The sequence below is a fragment of the Sarcophilus harrisii genome, chromosome 4 (assembly GCF_902635505.1).
Source record: "Sarcophilus harrisii chromosome 4, mSarHar1.11, whole genome shotgun sequence".
NCBI lineage: Eukaryota > Metazoa > Chordata > Mammalia > Dasyuromorphia > Dasyuridae > Sarcophilus > Sarcophilus harrisii.
Genome location: NC_045429.1, coordinates 310,197,902 through 310,215,418, shown reverse-complemented (window position 1 = coordinate 310,215,418; position 17,517 = coordinate 310,197,902). Strand labels below are relative to the sequence as shown.

The 17,517-nt window shown below is 35.4% G+C and overlaps 1 protein-coding gene across 13 annotated transcripts in view; it reads right to left on the bottom strand.

The window, feature by feature from the left end:
• CEP112 (centrosomal protein 112) overlaps positions 1-17,517 on the bottom strand; it is a 605,978-nt gene that overhangs the window by 484,850 nt on the left and 103,611 nt on the right. For 9 of the 13 annotated variants that reach the window (XR_004233797.1, XM_031965673.1, XM_031965672.1 and 6 more), the window contains 2 exons: positions 9,200-9,247; positions 8,829-8,909 (listed from right to left, as the gene is read on the bottom strand). Coding sequence is in view for 12 of the 13 variants with exons in the window: in XM_031965673.1 (XP_031821533.1) it covers positions 8,829-8,909; positions 9,200-9,247 (129 nt within the window). In the remaining variant the exon portion in view is untranslated. Of the gene's footprint in view, positions 1-8,828; positions 8,910-9,199; positions 9,248-9,336; positions 9,490-17,517 lie in introns of those variants that run through there. The other 4 variants (XM_031965678.1, XM_031965671.1, XM_031965675.1 and 1 more) reach the window with 2 other exon arrangements.

Below are 17,517 nucleotides of genomic sequence, written 5' to 3'. Positions count from 1 at the left end.
TATTTGAGCCAATTCTAATGAGAGTAAGATTCACACTATATTCATTCCCCCTCCTTTCTTTCCCTCAGATATAATTGATTTCCTTTGCCTCTTCTTCATGTCACTTTTCCCTTTTTCTGGTACAATTTCCTTTCCAGTTCTAGATCCTTTTTTATATTATAACTGTAAAATCAAATTACACACGTACTCTTTATGTATACCCATAACAAAAATACAGTTCTCAAGAGTTATTTTTTACCTTTTTATGCTTCTTTTAAGTCCTATATTTGGAGGTCAAACTTTTTGTTTAGCTCTCATTTTTTCATCAGAAATAAATGGAATTCACCTATTTCATTGAAGGTCCATCCTCTTTCCTAGAAGAAAATGCTGTTTGGCTGAGTAAGTTATTCTTGGCTGCATTCCAAGTTCCTTTGCCTTTCAAAATATCAGATTCCAGGTCCTTTGATCCTTTAATGTGGATGCAGCTAGATCCTGAGTAATCCTTATTGTGGTTCCTCGGTATTTGAACTGTTTCTGGGTGCTTGTAGTTATTTTTGTCTTGGTCTGATATTTCTGAAATTTAGCCACAATATTTCTTGGAGTTTTAATTTGGGGATCTCTTTCAATAGGTGATCAATGAATTCTTTCAATAGCTATTTTACCTTCTGATTCTATGACATCTGGGCAGTTCTCTTTGATGATTTCCTGAAAAATAGTCTCTAGGGTCTTTTTTTCATCATGATTTTCAGGGAGTCCAATAATCCTTAGATTATGTCTCCTAGACCTATTTTCTAGGTGTTTTCTTTTCACAAGTAGGTATTTAACATTTTTTCTATTTTTTTTTTTTTTTTTTTTTTTGGTTTTGCTTAACTGATTCTTGGTGTCTCCTCAAGTCCTTCATTTCCATTTGTTCAATTCTGATTTTTAATGAATTTTTTTTTCATTTTTTAAAAATTTCTTTTTGTCTTTGTCCAATTGAGTTTTTAAATGAGTTGTTTTGTTCTATGGAATTTTTTTTCAATTTCGCCAATTATATTTTTTAAGGAGTTATTTTCTTTTTCCAAATCACAAATTCTGTTTTTCAAGGAGTTGTTTCCTTTTTCCACTCTATCTTTTAATGAGTTATATGCCTTATCCAGACCCTCTTGCAAACCTTTCCTTTCCTTTCTCCATTTTTCTTCTAGCTCTCTTTTAAGATCCTTTTAAATTTCTTCTCTGAGAGCCTTATGTGGTAGGGACCAGATCATAACCATCTTTGGGTTTTCATCTAGAGACAAATTGTTTTTAGTCTCCTCAGGGTTTGAAATCTGCTTTTTTTCAGTATAGAAGCTATATATAGCTAGAGCCCACTATACCTTTTTACTCAATTAAAAAAAAAAAAGTTCCAGTCTACTTATGGGATAGTGAGGTATTTGCAAGCTGACAGCAGGAAGTGGCAATGAAGTGGAAGTGGGACAATAGTGACTGTGTTGGGATTAGCGTCTGCGCTGGGATTAGTAGTTGCACTGAGATTGTGCTGAGTCCCTCCTGGTGCTGGGTGGGTGTGGCCAGGTCCCAAGAGACTCTAGCATTTGGGGGTTATAGTCTTTACTCTTTGTGTTTATAGCTTCTCTAGTGATCTACTGGCTTGTTGCCAGGACAGAGTAGCCAACTCTGATGGAGACCAAACCTCTCCTCCAGTCTGATCAGCATGAGCTGTTCTCCATGCTCTCACTGCCTATCTACCTGAGTCTATGCCAGGCCTAGCCCCGTTCCATCCCCACACTTGAGCAAAAACAGACCTTTTCTGGTGAATTTCAAGATTTATCTTCTATTGGTAATATGTTGTACTCCCAATATTCATGGATTCTGACAGTCAAGCACTAATTCAGAGGCTGAGTTTCATAACATAGTTTGAGGGTAGAGGAGAGCTCAGAAAGATGCATGTGTCCTCTCTGCCATCTTGGCTCCACCTTTCTATAGTCAATTTTTGAGAGCAAAAAGTTTCTGAGGTACCAAGATGGTGGAAAGAAATTAGGAAGTTGCTTGACTTCTCTGAGTTTCCCTCAGAAACAATGGTAAAAACAAATCCCTATATAGATTCTTCAGAGATAGTTCTTGAAGAAAAATGGAGTGGAGGAATTTTTATAGTTTATATATAATTTATATAAGTTTATAATTTATTTTATCAAATTTTTATAAATTTGACTCAGTTCCCTATATATTTGAGAATTGGGACCTTTACCACAGAAACTTGCTGTAAAAATTTTTGATATTACTTCATTTTTTATTGTGAGATAATGAGTCAAATTTATAAAAAGAGATATTTCCCAATTGATAAATGGTTAAAAGATATAAAAGGCAGTTTTCAAAAGAAGAAATCAAAGCTATTGATAGCAATTTTAAGAAATGTTCTAAATCACTACTGATTAGAGAAATGCACATTGAAACCACTCTGAACTACTATCTCACACCTATCAGAAACAACAAATGCTACAGGGGATAAAGGAAAATAGGGACACTATTTAATTGTTGGTGGAATTCTGAATTGGTTCAACTACTATGGAGAACAATTTGCAACTATACCTCAAGGGCTATAAAGCTGTATATCATTTGACCCAGCAATACCACAACAAAGTCTGTACTCCAAAGAAATCAAAGAAAAAAGAAAAGAATTTACACGTTAAAAATATTTATAGATCTTTTTGTGGTAGCAAATAATTAAAAATCAAGGGGATATTCCTTAACTCAGAAGTGGTTGAACAGTTGTGGCACATGATTGTAATGAAGTAGCATTGTAGTATAAAAAATAATGAGGGGATGGTTTCTAGAAAAAAACATGACAAAAGCAATATGAATTAATAGGAAGTGAGGTAAGAAGAACCAGAAGATCATTATGCCCAATAACAATAATGTTTTAATGATGATGACTGTAGTTTTTCCTTCATTCTCGTAGAGAACCATGACATCAGGGAACTATGCCATGACTTGTATGTAAATTGGATTGAAGAGAGGGAGGGCTGTGAAAGATCACCTGCCTCACTTTCCCTTCAGAGCCATCTGAGTCCAGTGACAAGATATAGATCAAGACAAGTGGAGATGGCCTTGGGATGAAATAGGAGACCTTGGTAGACCTTTAATGATAATCCACTGTGATATACTTGGCTACTTTGATTAACAGAAAGAGTCAAGACAATTCAAAAGATCTCATAATGAAAAAATGCTGTCCACCTCAAGAGAGAGAATTGATGAACTGTAGTAAGTGTAAACTGAAGTATACTTTTCTGGCTTTAATTTTTTTATTTCTTTTTTGCAATATGGCTAATACAGAAATATGTTTTGCATGATCTCACATAATTGATATGTTGCTTGTCTTTTCAGTGGGTGGGGAAAGAGTAGAAGAGAGGGGAAGAATTTGGAATTCAATTTTTAAAAAAACACTAAGGTCAAAAATAAATAAAAAATAAGTTTGAAAAAGGAAAGAAAAACCTGCCTCTTTACTAACTTCCCAATTTCTATCAAGGGTATCACAATTCTGCTAAATTGGGTGATCCAGGTTCTCAACTTCAGAGCATCCTTGATTCAACTTTCCCTCACATTTATTGTCTATCAGATCTAGCAATTCTAATTCTTTAATGTCTCTCACTTCTGTCCCCTTATCACCACTCACATGACTACAACTAAGCCTTTCATACAAATCTCTACCCTACAGCTAACAAATTTATACTCCTAAAGGTACAGCCTGACCATGTCATTCTAATACTGCTCAAAAAGTTTCAGAAGTTCACTACTTCTAGGAATAAATTCCTCTGGTGTTTAAAGCCTTCACAATCTTTGATAACCTTTCTCTCTCCCCCCCCTCTCTCTCTCTGTATACATACATAACACCAGTTATTATATGTAATATATTATAGCACAATTATAATGTCCAGGCTAACTCTCTGGAGGGCTTCAGGATCAAAGTCCTTGGTTTTTAGGGGGAGAAGTGAAGGAGACAGGCAAGCTGCATTGAATCCTGGACTCTGGAGTTCCGAGCCTCAAGCCTCTCTCTCCTTGTCCTGAAGCCGAGTGACTCTGACCTTTCTTCCTCAGTCCTCCAATCCTTGCTTATACATTCAGCAAGCACCAATGGTGAGGAGAGCCATCACATCACCATCTCATCTAAATATATGTATATAGAATCATTATCTCACATCGAATAGGTAATTAGCCTTAAATGTTCTGCAGTCTCAGATTCAAGTACACCTTTTCAGAGTTTCAGCCTTCTACACACAATAATCCAATCATACATATGTTATAACTTATTTTTCCCAATTGATTTTATTACATTCCCTGTCACATACCTAATTCTTTGGCTGACATGTATACTGGCCACAGATATGCTTCTCCTTCCATCCATGCCTCTCCACAGTCTATCCCCCCACAGTATATCTATCTTCATCTCACCCCCAGAATGGTCTCTTGCTATCCTTCTGTTTCTTGGAATCTAAATCCTTGCAAGTCTCAGTTCAAGTGTCACAGTTCTATATAACACCGTTCCTGGAAACCCCAATTATTAGTGCTTCCTCCTGCCCACCCAGAAAAAAAAAAGCTACTTTTTATTTTATTTGTATGTATTGTACATTTAATTATCTATGTACTGTTGTTCTTCACTTTAGCAGAATAAAAGCTCCTCAAGGACAGGAACTGTCTTTGTGTCCCCTATGCTTAGTGCAATGCCTAGTTTTCAGTGGCAACTTAATAAATGCTTATCTAAATTAATCAAGCTGAATCTGTTGGTCAAAAAAATTATTGTAGCTATATAAAATTATGAAAAAACAATTTAACATATTTTCAAAAATCTAAAATGCTTGAAAAAATTCTTTTGTGCATTGCAGTAATTAAATAACAAGTAATTACACAAAAATTGTAATTTAATTAGTACATTTTTCAAAAGCCAATATTGAGATTCACTGTGAGCTCATGTTTATTTGAAAATGACTCACTGATACCACAGAAAAGGTCATATCTTTCAATATGACCTCCAAAAAAAAAAAAAAAAAAAGGTAAGGTTTTAGGTGAAAAAAGTTACACATTTAAAAATGAATCTGATGCAATGGGAGAATACTTTTGAGTCAATTTTTTTTTTATTTAAACACATTCACATGGGCAGCTCTCTGATGTTTAATGATGTATTAATATATTATCATAAATATCAAAAACTAAAGTATTCTTTTAATTATTCTATATTAAAAAGTCTTATCAATGAAAAATTAAGTACCAAAAAAAAAAAATTAAAAGGAAAAGCTACAAGGAATGTCTTAGGAGGCAGTTACTAACAGTCCCCCCAAAATGCTACAAATTCAAAAGCTAAGTTTAAAGAAAGTAAATCAAAATATAGCTATCATACCAAAATGAGCTCTTTATATCACTTGTAAGTACCTCAAACATCATTTTTAATTCCAAAAAACACAAGGTATTTACCTTATCTATCTGTAAATTATAGCAACTGAATAACAAAACAAATGGAATTTCACTAAGATAATATACATAGTGAAAAAAATTAAAAGCAAATATCCTCTTCATTATCAACAAAAACAAACTTACTTGTTATGAAATTGCTTAAAATATTCTCCAATATTAAGATGTCATTTTCTTTTGTAGATATTAACTTTCATTTATAAACAGGATGTTAAGGAAGCTACATCTTCTTGAAAAGTACAAACTTTTAAATGTCAATTTATGAAATCCTTAAGAGCCCCTTTACAAAAGGAAAAGAAAATTTTAAATTCAGAAAAAAAAAAAAAACCCTTTCACATTCTCTATCTTATAATATTCAGTTTATGATTTAGAGGGGGGGAAAAATCAATGAAAGCCAAATTTACCTCAGTAATTAGAGCTCTAAAATGCAGTTTAGCATTAATACTTTACTGGACTCGAAAATATTTTGGATCTCAGTAATCTAGCTTGTAATATCACTCAATTTGAATAGCTTTCTCAAAAATATCAATGATCTCTTAAAAATTTGTTGCCTTATTTCAATCAACTATTTTCTCAATGTTTGTGACACACTTGATTATCCTGGTCTTGAATATTTTCTCCTAGAAAAGAGTTTTTATGATACTTTTCCAATTTTACTTTTATCAGTGTGACCAAGCCCTTTCAGACTGGTTCATCATACAGAGTGATTCCTGCTAATTATATGTTTCCTAAGGCTCTGTCCCTGCCCTTAATCCTTTATGTACTCTCTTATTTAGTGACCTCATAAATTTCATTTAATTTAGTTATCTCAATTCAAATAACTCCCAGATTTGTGTTTCAGGCCAAGTCTCTTGATTTAATCCACTTCAGAATGGTAAAATGGTATAATAGATAGAGCACTAAACCTGAGATTGAGAATACCTGGGTTCAAATCTTGACTCACACACTGACTACTTATGTGATCCTGGGCAATCTCTTGGATTCTCTGCACCTAAGCTTCTTCATCTGTAAATGAAGTTGGATTCTGACATTTAAATATTCTCTAAATCAATTATTCTATGATTTAATAGATATTGTGTCTACATGTCTCCAACTACTTCCTCGACCTTTCAAAATCATTGTCTTGCAGGCTGTGTCAAATAGAACATAGGATCTCTTCTCCATCCCTCCCTCTCCCCCCCAAACCATGCTTCTGGTGAAAGCACCACCATCCTTATCTCACTCCTCACTCTCCCTTATCGCATGGCAATCAGTTGCCAAATCTGTTTTTATCTCCACTATAACTCACTTTGTTCTTAACCCCTCCCTTTTCTCCATGTATATATCTACCACCTTAGCTCAGGTCCTTATTACTTACATGCATCCTACTATTTATATTTTCCTATCATCCCACTATTTAGTCTCTCTGCCTTATATCTCTCCCACTCCCATCCATTTCCAAATAGCAACTTTTATGATGTTACATACAATTCCATGCATATATACCTTCAATAAACTCTAGTAGTTCCCTGTTGTCTCTAGGATCAAAGGGAAATTTCTATTTGGCACTTAACATTTGACCGTTTCCTGTCTTTTTGTCTGTGCTTTAGCCATATTGCCTCCTTGCTGTTGCTTACATATGACACCATAACTTCTATTAGCACTAGCTTTCCCCCATGACTAGAAGGTGCTCCCTGTGTTAAACTCTACTTTTTAGAAGCCTTGGTTTCTTTTTAGACTTAACTTAAGCACAATATTCCATAGGAAGCCTTTTCTAATGCTCTACCTGATAGTGCCCTCCTTCTCAAAATTGTTTTCATTTCATATATGTCTATATTATACACATTTCTATATATACAGACATGTGCATATACATATGTTTATTATGCACATGTTTACACACACATATATACATATAAAGCTTTAAAATACACTAAGGCTTTTTAAAGGACAACCTCTATGTATGTCTTGTTCCCCTCATTAGAATATAATTTGGACAGATAATATTTCACTTTTTTTCTTTGTATCTTCAACATTTAGCTGATTTTAATCTCTATGAAGCTTCTAATTAAAATTACTTTGTCAACTGAAAGGAAAAAGGAGAAGAGGAGGAGGCAAAGAAAGTCAGAGAGAGACAGAAAGAAATAGAAAGAAACAAAAAATAAAATCACCAGAATATTTATTTGAATGTCAACTTGTTACCTAAACAAAACAAAACCAAAAAAGCTCCTTTCAAGTTTTTTACCCTGTATTTTCCTAAAATAGAGAAAAAATGTAAAAGACTATTCTGACTAGTATTTCTTTGGTGATAATTTTGTTTTTCCCTAAGGGAAAAAGTAAAATCTCTCTCAAAATAAAAAAAAATAAAAGGTATTTTTTAAGTGCTTGCTACTTGCCAGAAATTGTCCTAAGCACTGGGAGCTTACATTATAATAAAGAGAGAACACATATATACACATAGGAAGTAGTAGCCTGGGGAGGGAATGTCTAGGAAGTCACAGTATAATAGAAATGAAAAAGTGATTCGTGGGTCATTTAGGTCATATCCCCTTGCCAGAAATAATGTTAATCTAGTCAAATTGGTTATATTGTGAGGACAGAGAAGATGGCAAGATGCTCAGTGTGACTAATGTCTGGATGAGATTAAAAAATATGTTTTCTCTGGTGGAGAGAATTCTTCCTCCTTTTACTTTTTTTTTTTTACTTTTACAACAGTGTGTGTGAGGTATGTGTGTGTATGTGAAAGTTTTGTTAATACTGGATATTTACAAATTTGTCACATTGTCACTGCCATATAACTAACAACACAAAAATTGTGGAATATATTTTATGAAAATTGCTATCATAATTCTAATAGGGTTAGCATTATTGGAAGATAGATGTAGTTGGCGCAGACTTTGTGAGTTTCCAAGAAAATTCCTGTCATTCAAAAAAGTCTTCCTTTTCTTCCTACAGAGGTGACACTATTGTCAGTAAGTTAACATACATTTGAGCATCCCCTTTGAAACCTCTAAAGAAAAGCAATACATTATATCCTTATGAGATGTTAAATGTATAAGCTTATAAGTTCCATCATTGAGGTGATAGCTAATTAATAGGGAAGTTCTGATAAAGGGTAAGTAGAGTAATAGGTCTGAAGTACAGACACTCCCTGAGAAAGGCAGCCCATATTGCCAAATTACACTATATTGCCAGACTTTAGACAGCTAGACCCAACACCAGGACTTTAGGGGTGGATAAATTTGGGGGAGAAGGAAAGATATAAGAAATAAAAATAAGTATCACAAAGTAGAAAAGAGATGTGAAAGGAAAAAGACTTCAATTATAAATAAATCCACCTCACAATTTTGTCTAACTACTACTACTAATACTGAATCAAATATTCAAATTATACCTCCTATTATATGTTCTTAGAAATATCTCAATCCTACCTCTTTTTCATGCATTAGATGGAGTAACTGTTCATCTCGGAGACTGCTGCCTTTTCCCAGGCTTGATTTGGAACTCATCTGCTGTAGAAGAAAGATTTAAATCAGTAAACTTTAAATACTTTTTAAGGCCTTATACATAGTTAAACAACATATTTCTGAATGTTTGCATTCTCTTGTTTTTAATTTACAACTGAAGATGAGATTTTTATTGGTGGATATAAATATGTTTGAATAATATTAATGTGATAAACAAGAATCATCTGAATCACTTTTAAGTGGTTAAGAAGGAATTTTGTTCTTATTAGACACTGAGAGAAAATGCATATAAACACATACTTTATAGGAAAAAAATCAAGACATTCAACACCTACCAAAGACACTGGAATGGGCTTCTCTCGAAGATACCTTGGATTTTCTATCTAAAATAAGAAAATCAAAATTAGATTTTATGTGTAGGAAGTTTTAAATATTTCTTAGAACACAAAATTGAATTACTACATGAAATTACCTTTTATGCTCTTTAATATTTAACTTTTCCATGGTAAGTCTGTAATACTCAGAAAATTTAACAAGATTAAATGAATACTCAAATGCCAGGATCTTGACCTCTTATTGCTTCAGTTTCTCTTTCTAAATTGTGTACTTGAATTCCTGTGACTAATTTACAATTATATTTTGTAAAATACATATGAAAAAGACCAAAGTTAAACAAATAAGTAAAGATAAAATAAGCAATTTTAAGTGTTTTCTTTATTTACTAATAGTAAACAAGCTTTTTTTGTTCTCACTAAAGACAGTTGTATTATAATGTCTTAGTGTGAGTTAAATAATTGAATATGCTTTGTTTGGTTAAAAATATTGGTTTAACAAATAAAAAAAAAATGTTAGTTTAATACTATGATAAAGCAATTCAAAGGTCTGTTTTTAACCAGATTATTTCTATTATGATTATCATAGCTTTAAAAAAAAGAACCCTTTCCCCAAATATACATATATCTAAGTCAAAATGTTTTGCTATATCTTCTATCTTATTTCATCAATTATGCAAAGCTTTTTCTTAAAATTTCGCTAATTAAAATTTTTCTTGATTTCAAGGAAGTAAGGACATGATCTCTGAAAGTCAGATTCCTTTTGTGGAAGACTATTGCTCAAGATGGAGAGGAAGCAGGAACAAGGCAGATAACAAAATGCCTAGCAGACTAGTTTTCTAGATGAGAGGAGAATAGTTGTTTCAGATTTGGAGGGCAAGGATAGAGAAGGTAGCAAGATATGTAGATCCTAGTTTCTTTGTGGTAAATAGCTTTCATTATCTTCCATGATGTCCAATATTGCTTTATTGTGTATTGGTTGAAGGATTAAGGAGGAAGGGGCCAAGAAAAGAAGCAGTGTTGTATGGAACAGGATTACAGATTCAAACTGTTCTGTATTTGACAACCTGAAACCCAAGTCTATAGGCTAAAGCAACTACTACTTGCTCCTACTTCTGAGTCTGATCTTCTTGGGGATAACTTTGTTCTATTTCCTCAGGTTGGCAAGACCCCCATTATCCTCCTCAAGGCAATAGTAGAAGAGAGGTTGGATGGGTGGCATGGAAAATCTTTATCTAATATCTGTTTCAAACAATGAGCACCTTTCAAAATAGAACAATTCCTTTTGGAAAAAAACCTATTATAAGTACTATATCTAAGCTTTATTCTAGATACTTTGCCTCAGTTCTACTTCAAGGTGAGGGCAAAACAAACTAGAATGTAAGGGGAAAAAAATCTGATCCCTCATGTTGGGATTAGACTCCAAAAGGACTAGAACTGCAATGTAGGTCCAGGACCAGAATCATTTTCAGACAGAAAAGCTCTTAACTCCTTACCCATAAAGGGACTATCTCTGGACTCAAAAAGCAGAGATTCAGTCCTGGGAAGTCTGTATACTAAAAGAGTAAAGTCAGGTTTTTCTGCCTCTGATTATCTTATTATGCCCAGACCTCTGGAGTTGTAGGAAATATTACAACAAAGCTTAGATATGGCTCATGCCCACAGTCTTCCCCAAAAAGTACTAATAGGGTTCCTTTACTAAAAAAAAAAAAAAAAAAAAAAACAAAAAAAAAAGCAAAAGATATGAAGTATATACATGGTATATACTGTCAAGTAGAGGATTGAATAAAAAAAGACTTTCCACAGAAGGTAGAATTTGAGCTGCATCTTGAAGAAAGCCAGGGAAGTCACATGCTCAATTATCAGGACCCTGGGCCAGGGAACATCTGAGGTATGTGTTGCTGCCATTGTAAGAGCAGAAAGGGAGCACAGGTTGGGCAGAAAAAAAAAAAAAAAAAAACTCTCACCTGCCTACAGTCTACCTGGGGAGAAGCTTGCAGGGGGAACAACAATGAGTAAAGGCAGGAGAAAGGTACCAGATTTGGCAGGTAGAAAAGGGCACACCTGTACTTCTCTTCTTACTCTTACTTTCATTGTACTCCCCAACAAATCATTTTACAATCAATCTTGGAGACCACTGTTCTAAATTACTGGCCATGTCTAGAATGACAGGGAAAGATAACGTGGAATGTTGGAGGGGATGTGGGAAAACAGGGACACTGATACATTGTTGGTGGAATTGTGAACACATCCAGCCATTCTGGAGAGCAATTTAGAACTATGCTCAAAAAGTTATCAAACTGTGCATACCCTTTTATCCAGCAGTGCTACTACTGGACTTATATCCCAAAGAGATACAAAAGAAGGGAAAGGGACCTGTATGTGCCAAAATGTTTATGGCAGCCCTGTTTGTAGTGGCTAGAAGCTGGAAAATGAATGGATGCCCATCAATTGGAGAATGGTTGAGTAAATTGTGGTATGTGAATGTTATGCAATATTATTATTCTGTAAGAAACGACCAGCAGGATGAATACAGAGAGGATTAGCGAGACTTACATAAACTGATGCTGAGTGAAATGAGCAGAACCAGGAGATCATTATATACCTCAATGATACTGTATGAGTATGTATTCTGATGGAAGTGGATTCCTTCGACAAAGAGAAGATCTAGCTCAGTTTCAATTGATCAAGGATGGACAGAAGCAGCTACAACCAAAGAAAGAACACTAGGAAATGAATGTAAACTGCTTGCATTTTTGTTCTCCTTCCCGAGTTATTTATACCTTCTAAATCCAATTTTCCCTGAGCAACAAAAGAACTGTTCAGTTCTGCACACATATATTGTATCTAAGATCTACTGTAACCTATTTAACATGTATAGGACTGCTTGCCATCTGGGGGAGGGGGTGGAAGGAGGGAGGGAAAAAATTGGAACAGAAGTGAGTGTAAGGGATAATGTTGTAAAAAATTACTCTGGCATGGGTTCTGTCAATAAAAAGTTATTAAAAATAAATAAATAAATAAATGAACATATAAAAATAAATAAAAATAAATTACTGGCCATGTTCAAAAATTAAGTTTTTAAAAATAACTTCATATTGAAATAGACACTGTTCCTAAGCTGTCATATACTCCTGAAACCGTAAGAATATTATTTTTGGTTGAATTCTGTCTGTAGTCAGAACTATGTTACCAGCTTTTCCCTCCCTAAAGCAGGTGGTATTTTCTGTTTCCAATTGCAGGCACTCATGGCCCCCAGATGTGCCGTCTTAAATTTTATCACCAAAGACCTTGCTTACTTCACAAGCATAAAACTTAAAAAATATATTGTCTCCTTGTTAACCTTTGCCACCTGTCTGGGAATGGAATTTTTAGTGTGATAAGTGTTTCAGAGCATTTTTGTGTGTTTTTCTCCTTTAAATATGTGTCCCTGAAATTATCCATGCTAACTCCCCCAGTTTGGTTCTGGGGGGGTTCAGTCGTTGGCCAGCAATAAACCCTCTAAAATTTACTCTATTTTGGCTGTCCTGTATTTTCTCTTGCCCGGGTATTTCAGTTGGAGACAGCCTTTGGCTCTTTCCACAGCTAGTCCCTTTCTCTGGAGGGCAAAGGGGGTTACTGTCTCTAGTGGGTAAACAAGAAGATGTTCCTTGGCCCCGGACCTCAGTATCCTCTTTCTGCAGACCAGGAGAGTGAGACTTAAAACTTGGCTAAATTGGTTTCCAGCTTTCTGGGAACCGGTTCAATTTTGGATGAGTACTCTGGGATAGTAGGTGGCAATGCTGGAGGCAGCCATCAGTACCCCCTACTAACCTCCATGGGACACAGTCAGAGTTCCCTGGTTAGATTGTCTGTCTTTTGTGTTCTGGAATTGTTTATCTAATGACTCTTTGTGTTTAAGTGCACCAAACTGGGGCTTGGAAGCCTAAACAACTCCGTTTAGATTCTGGGAGGGAAGACTCTCTAGCTACAACAACTTCCCTCAGGGCTATTCTAAGATTTCTGGATAGCCCTTTGTCTGTATATGTTAAATGTTTTGTTTAATGTTGTAATTGTGCCCCTATGTCTGTGTGATTTGTGTTCTGTGTTTGTGACTTGTCTGTCTGTTATGTTGATTTAAAGAGCTCTGTTAAGTTTTAAGAACAATGATTAAGAAATCTGGCAATTGGTTATTTCAATGTTGCAACTGTGATTAGTAAAACTTTGCTTATGATTTTAAACCTTTTAGCCTGTTGTAGTAATTTGTATATAAAAGAACAGAAAAGCTTGGCTATTTTAAACTGACAGGGAAGTTTTTCCCTGAAAAGCAGATTTTCAAAGCCTGCTAATGAGGAGTAACAGCAATAAAAACCTTATCTGCTTGACGCCACCTGGGGAAAAGAAGTTTATGCTAGTGGCCTTGAAACACTCAGGCAGAAGAAAGAAAAAAATTTTTTTTAATTGTATTTAGTTGGATTCAGTTTGTTACCTTATGAAACACTGGGTGATTTGTTTACATCATAAGTTATGCTTTGCTGGACATGTGGATTTTGTGGAGTTATTTAGCTATTCACTGTAATGTGAATCTTAAAACTTTTGAAGACAAAAGGGGGAATATTAGTAGTGTTTTGTTATACTGCCGCTATGGCTACTGAGGAGTACCCTGAGAGTTGGGTGGGTAATATGGTGGCTTTTAGTATGTTGTTGCTTACTTTGTTAATGGAAATAATTTGATTTATAGTGTCTAGTGAGGTTGAGGTGATTACAGCCGTAGAGTTATTTGATTTGTTGGGTAATTATTGTGTAGGTCAGGATTGAAATGGGGTATCTTTATTGTATGGTTGTGGGGGTTGGGCAATGGTATTGTTAGGTTGGATTTTATTTATTACTATCTTAGTAGTTTTGGAAGTTATTTGAGGTCTTTAGTTATATGATTAGGAGAATTAATGGTATGGAGATTATGAAGGAGAGGAAGTAAGATTTAATAAGTTCTTTTTGTGCAAAAGTAGTGGCAGAAGATATGGAACTGTGTAAGTTAGCTTGGCCTTTAGGCCCTGTTTTTTCATATCATCCTAGATCAATGAGTATGGTAACAATGTGTTGGCCTAGTTGTAGACCTTTTCAGCAAGGTCCCTGACATCTCAGGAAGAGAGATGAAAACACCAAAGGGAAATGGGAAATCAAACCAGATTAGTGGATTTCTAAACAGTCTTACTTGAAACTTATGTATACTTCAGGTATACATAAATCCATCAACATGGGAGGTATTACAAACAAACAATGTGAATCAACATGAAGAATTATACATGTCCATAAGTCCTAGAAATAATCCACAACCAATCTATTGTTCATTACTTCATTTGTGTCAGGGAATCTAATACTTCCTGTAAGTTTTGAAATCCTGCAATAGTCTCATCATGTGTCAGGGAATCCAATGATTCCTGCAGATTTTGAAGTTCTGCAACAGTCTTAACAATTTTTCATCTTAGGGAATCCAATGATTCCTGCGGGTTTTGAAGTTCTATAACAGTCTTATTATCAGCCATGCTTGTTCAGTATCAGATGTTTCTTAGGTCTTCTCCTTTGTTTTGAAGTTTGTTTTTTTTCTCTTTTTCTGTCTCTGTCCAATGGACAAGGCAAATACTGCTCATTGGCACTCACCTGATTCTTTCTCCATCTATAGAGATACAAGAAAATCCTTTCTCCCAAGCAGTTAACCTAGCTGGTCCCTTCCATTCACCACTTTCTGGATATCTCCACATCACCTAGTGATTACATAAGAGCTGCTTGCACTGGACACTGCCCTTCTATCGGGTTAAAAAGCCTATATTCTCCCCAATTGTAATCTCTTTCTCCCATCTGATTGCTCCTCTGCTGATTCATCATGTCTGAATCTTGAACTTCTAAAGACTCTCTGGGTGTGAACTCAGCTGTCATTATGCCCCACCTGTTTTTGCTTGAGGTTTTGGAGCTGGACCCTGCTTCTCATTTCTCTAGGTCAATCTACATTTTGATGCCCAGTGGAAGCCTCTGTTGCATTTTACACATGGGGTTTTGGGTCTTGTTCTCTCACCATGTCTTCTCACTCTATCTCTATGCCTACATTGAGCTTTCAGATGCCCTACTTTACCATAGTGAAAGCATCAATGAGTCTCTTTAGAAGTCCCCCACCACAAGGGACCCTGTCTTCCCATGTTATGCATTATAGCCTGGGTAGGAAAGGCATTTATGCCCACTGTGGAACAGCTTCTTATGATCTCCTCCAAAGGTGAATCCTTGTGTAGTCCTAGTATAATTCTTCTATAAACTTCATTAGCATTTTCCTTAGCCAGTTGTCATATCATAATTCCTGTAGCTGCATTTTCTCCAATCGTTCGTATAACAGCTGTCTGCAGACATCCCACAAAATCAGCAAAGAGTTCATTTGGATCTTGTTCTATTTTCATGAAGGCTTCCCCTCTATCTTGTCTTCCTTGGAGGGTGCCCCATACTTTTATAGCAGCAGCAGCAATTTGCTTATACACTATCAAAGGGTAATTAATTTGTGCTAAAGCGTTTGCATACTGACCTTTACCAGCTAGTTGGTCAAAAGTGATTTGCATATTAACTCCAGTCTGCCTATTTCGCTGGTCTTGTATTCTACATAGTTCACTATACTCCGAAAGCCACAAGTTTTGTCCAGGTCCTAAACATGTCCTTACTATAGATTTCCAATTACTAGGAGTTACAATTTCAAATGCCAAATTCTCTAATAATATCTTAACATAAAATGATGTAGCCCCATAAAGTGTGCAACCCTTTTTCAAATCCTTAATTATTTCCAGATCAAAAGGAATGTATCTTCTCCTTTCTTGACCTAAAGAGTCAAACTCTTGAATAACAGGGAATGTATTTATTTTAAAATCAGATATATCCTGTACTTTTTTTTTTTAGCTTTAACTAATGCCTTTTGTAATTATGTCATAGGCTGCTTCATAGGTGGCACTGATTGTGTCACTGCCCCTCCCCCTCCTCCTCCTCCTTGCACTTATGAAGGGTTAATTGAGGGGGGCAGGTTAGGGGATGGAGAATGCCCTAATGGCTCCTGCTGTGAAGCACTACATTCCTTAATTTCATCAGTTGTGTACTTAACTCCTTTCTTGTCTAATTCTTCATGCTTTTCACCTAGTTTGTCAATATCCTCCGCCTCCTGCACTTTCTTCTTTTTCCTTATTCTATAACTTATGTAATTTCCTAAAGCCAATTGTATTGTTACAGAAAGTTTCTTTAGGAATTGAATCAGGATCATTATCATTATAATCTTCACTTAGTTGCTCTCCTACTAATTTCTACTTGTCTGGCTCTAATTCTTCTTCCATTGAAAACCAAGGAGACGAGTACTGTAATGTTTCTAAAAGTCCAATGATCTACTCCCAAGTTACAATCAAACCTTGGTTTTTGATCAGTCTAACTACTCTTGCTACACATTTTCCTTGAGATGGAAAAGGCTCTTTTCTAAACATTTGTTCCATTTCAGCCAAAACACTAAGTTTAGCCCTTAACAAAGTTTTCTTCAAGTCTATTTTTGTACTCACCCTAATTTCTGGATCACAGATATAGGTCCTTAGCCCCACGTTTGCCAAAATGTAGCATTCTGATTGGTTTTCTGGAGGACTTGGGACCAGCCTTCATTTCAGTAGAGTAATCAGCAAGAGAATAGCCAGAAATAAAGTCCAAATTCTTTATTATCTCCTTCACAGTCTAGTTTCCTTGCCTGGGGTTCAGGCTAGCTTTCTTGAGGTCCTGCCCCACACCCCACAGTGGTGTGAGATGGAATGAATGAATCTGGCTGAGTTTGTACAGCTTATACAAGCCTGTACAGCTTGCCTTCCTTCCTATGCTCCCTCCAGGGAAGAACCTTCGTGGTTTGAGACCCAATGAAATTTGGCAAATGGATGTGACCCATTATAAATCTTTTGGTCATCTGTCTTTTATCCATGTTGTGGTAGAAACCTTTTCAGGATTCACTTTTGCAATGCCAGCAGCAAAAGAGACAACCTGAGTGGTTACTGAATTCCTTATACAAGCATTTGCAATTAGGGTGTGCCACAAGCAATAAAAACAGATAATGGACCTGCATATACTTCTAAACATTTTGCGCTTTTTTGTGCACAGTATAAGATTTAACACACCATTGGCATACCCTTTAATCCTCAAGGACAGGCAATAGTAGAGAGGAGAAACAGAAACATTAAGACGCTCCTCGAAAAACAAAAGAAAGGGGGAGCCACAGGTAACCCTAGAGAACTTCTAAATATAGCTCTTTATATTATTAACTTCTTGATTTTTGACAAAGATGCACT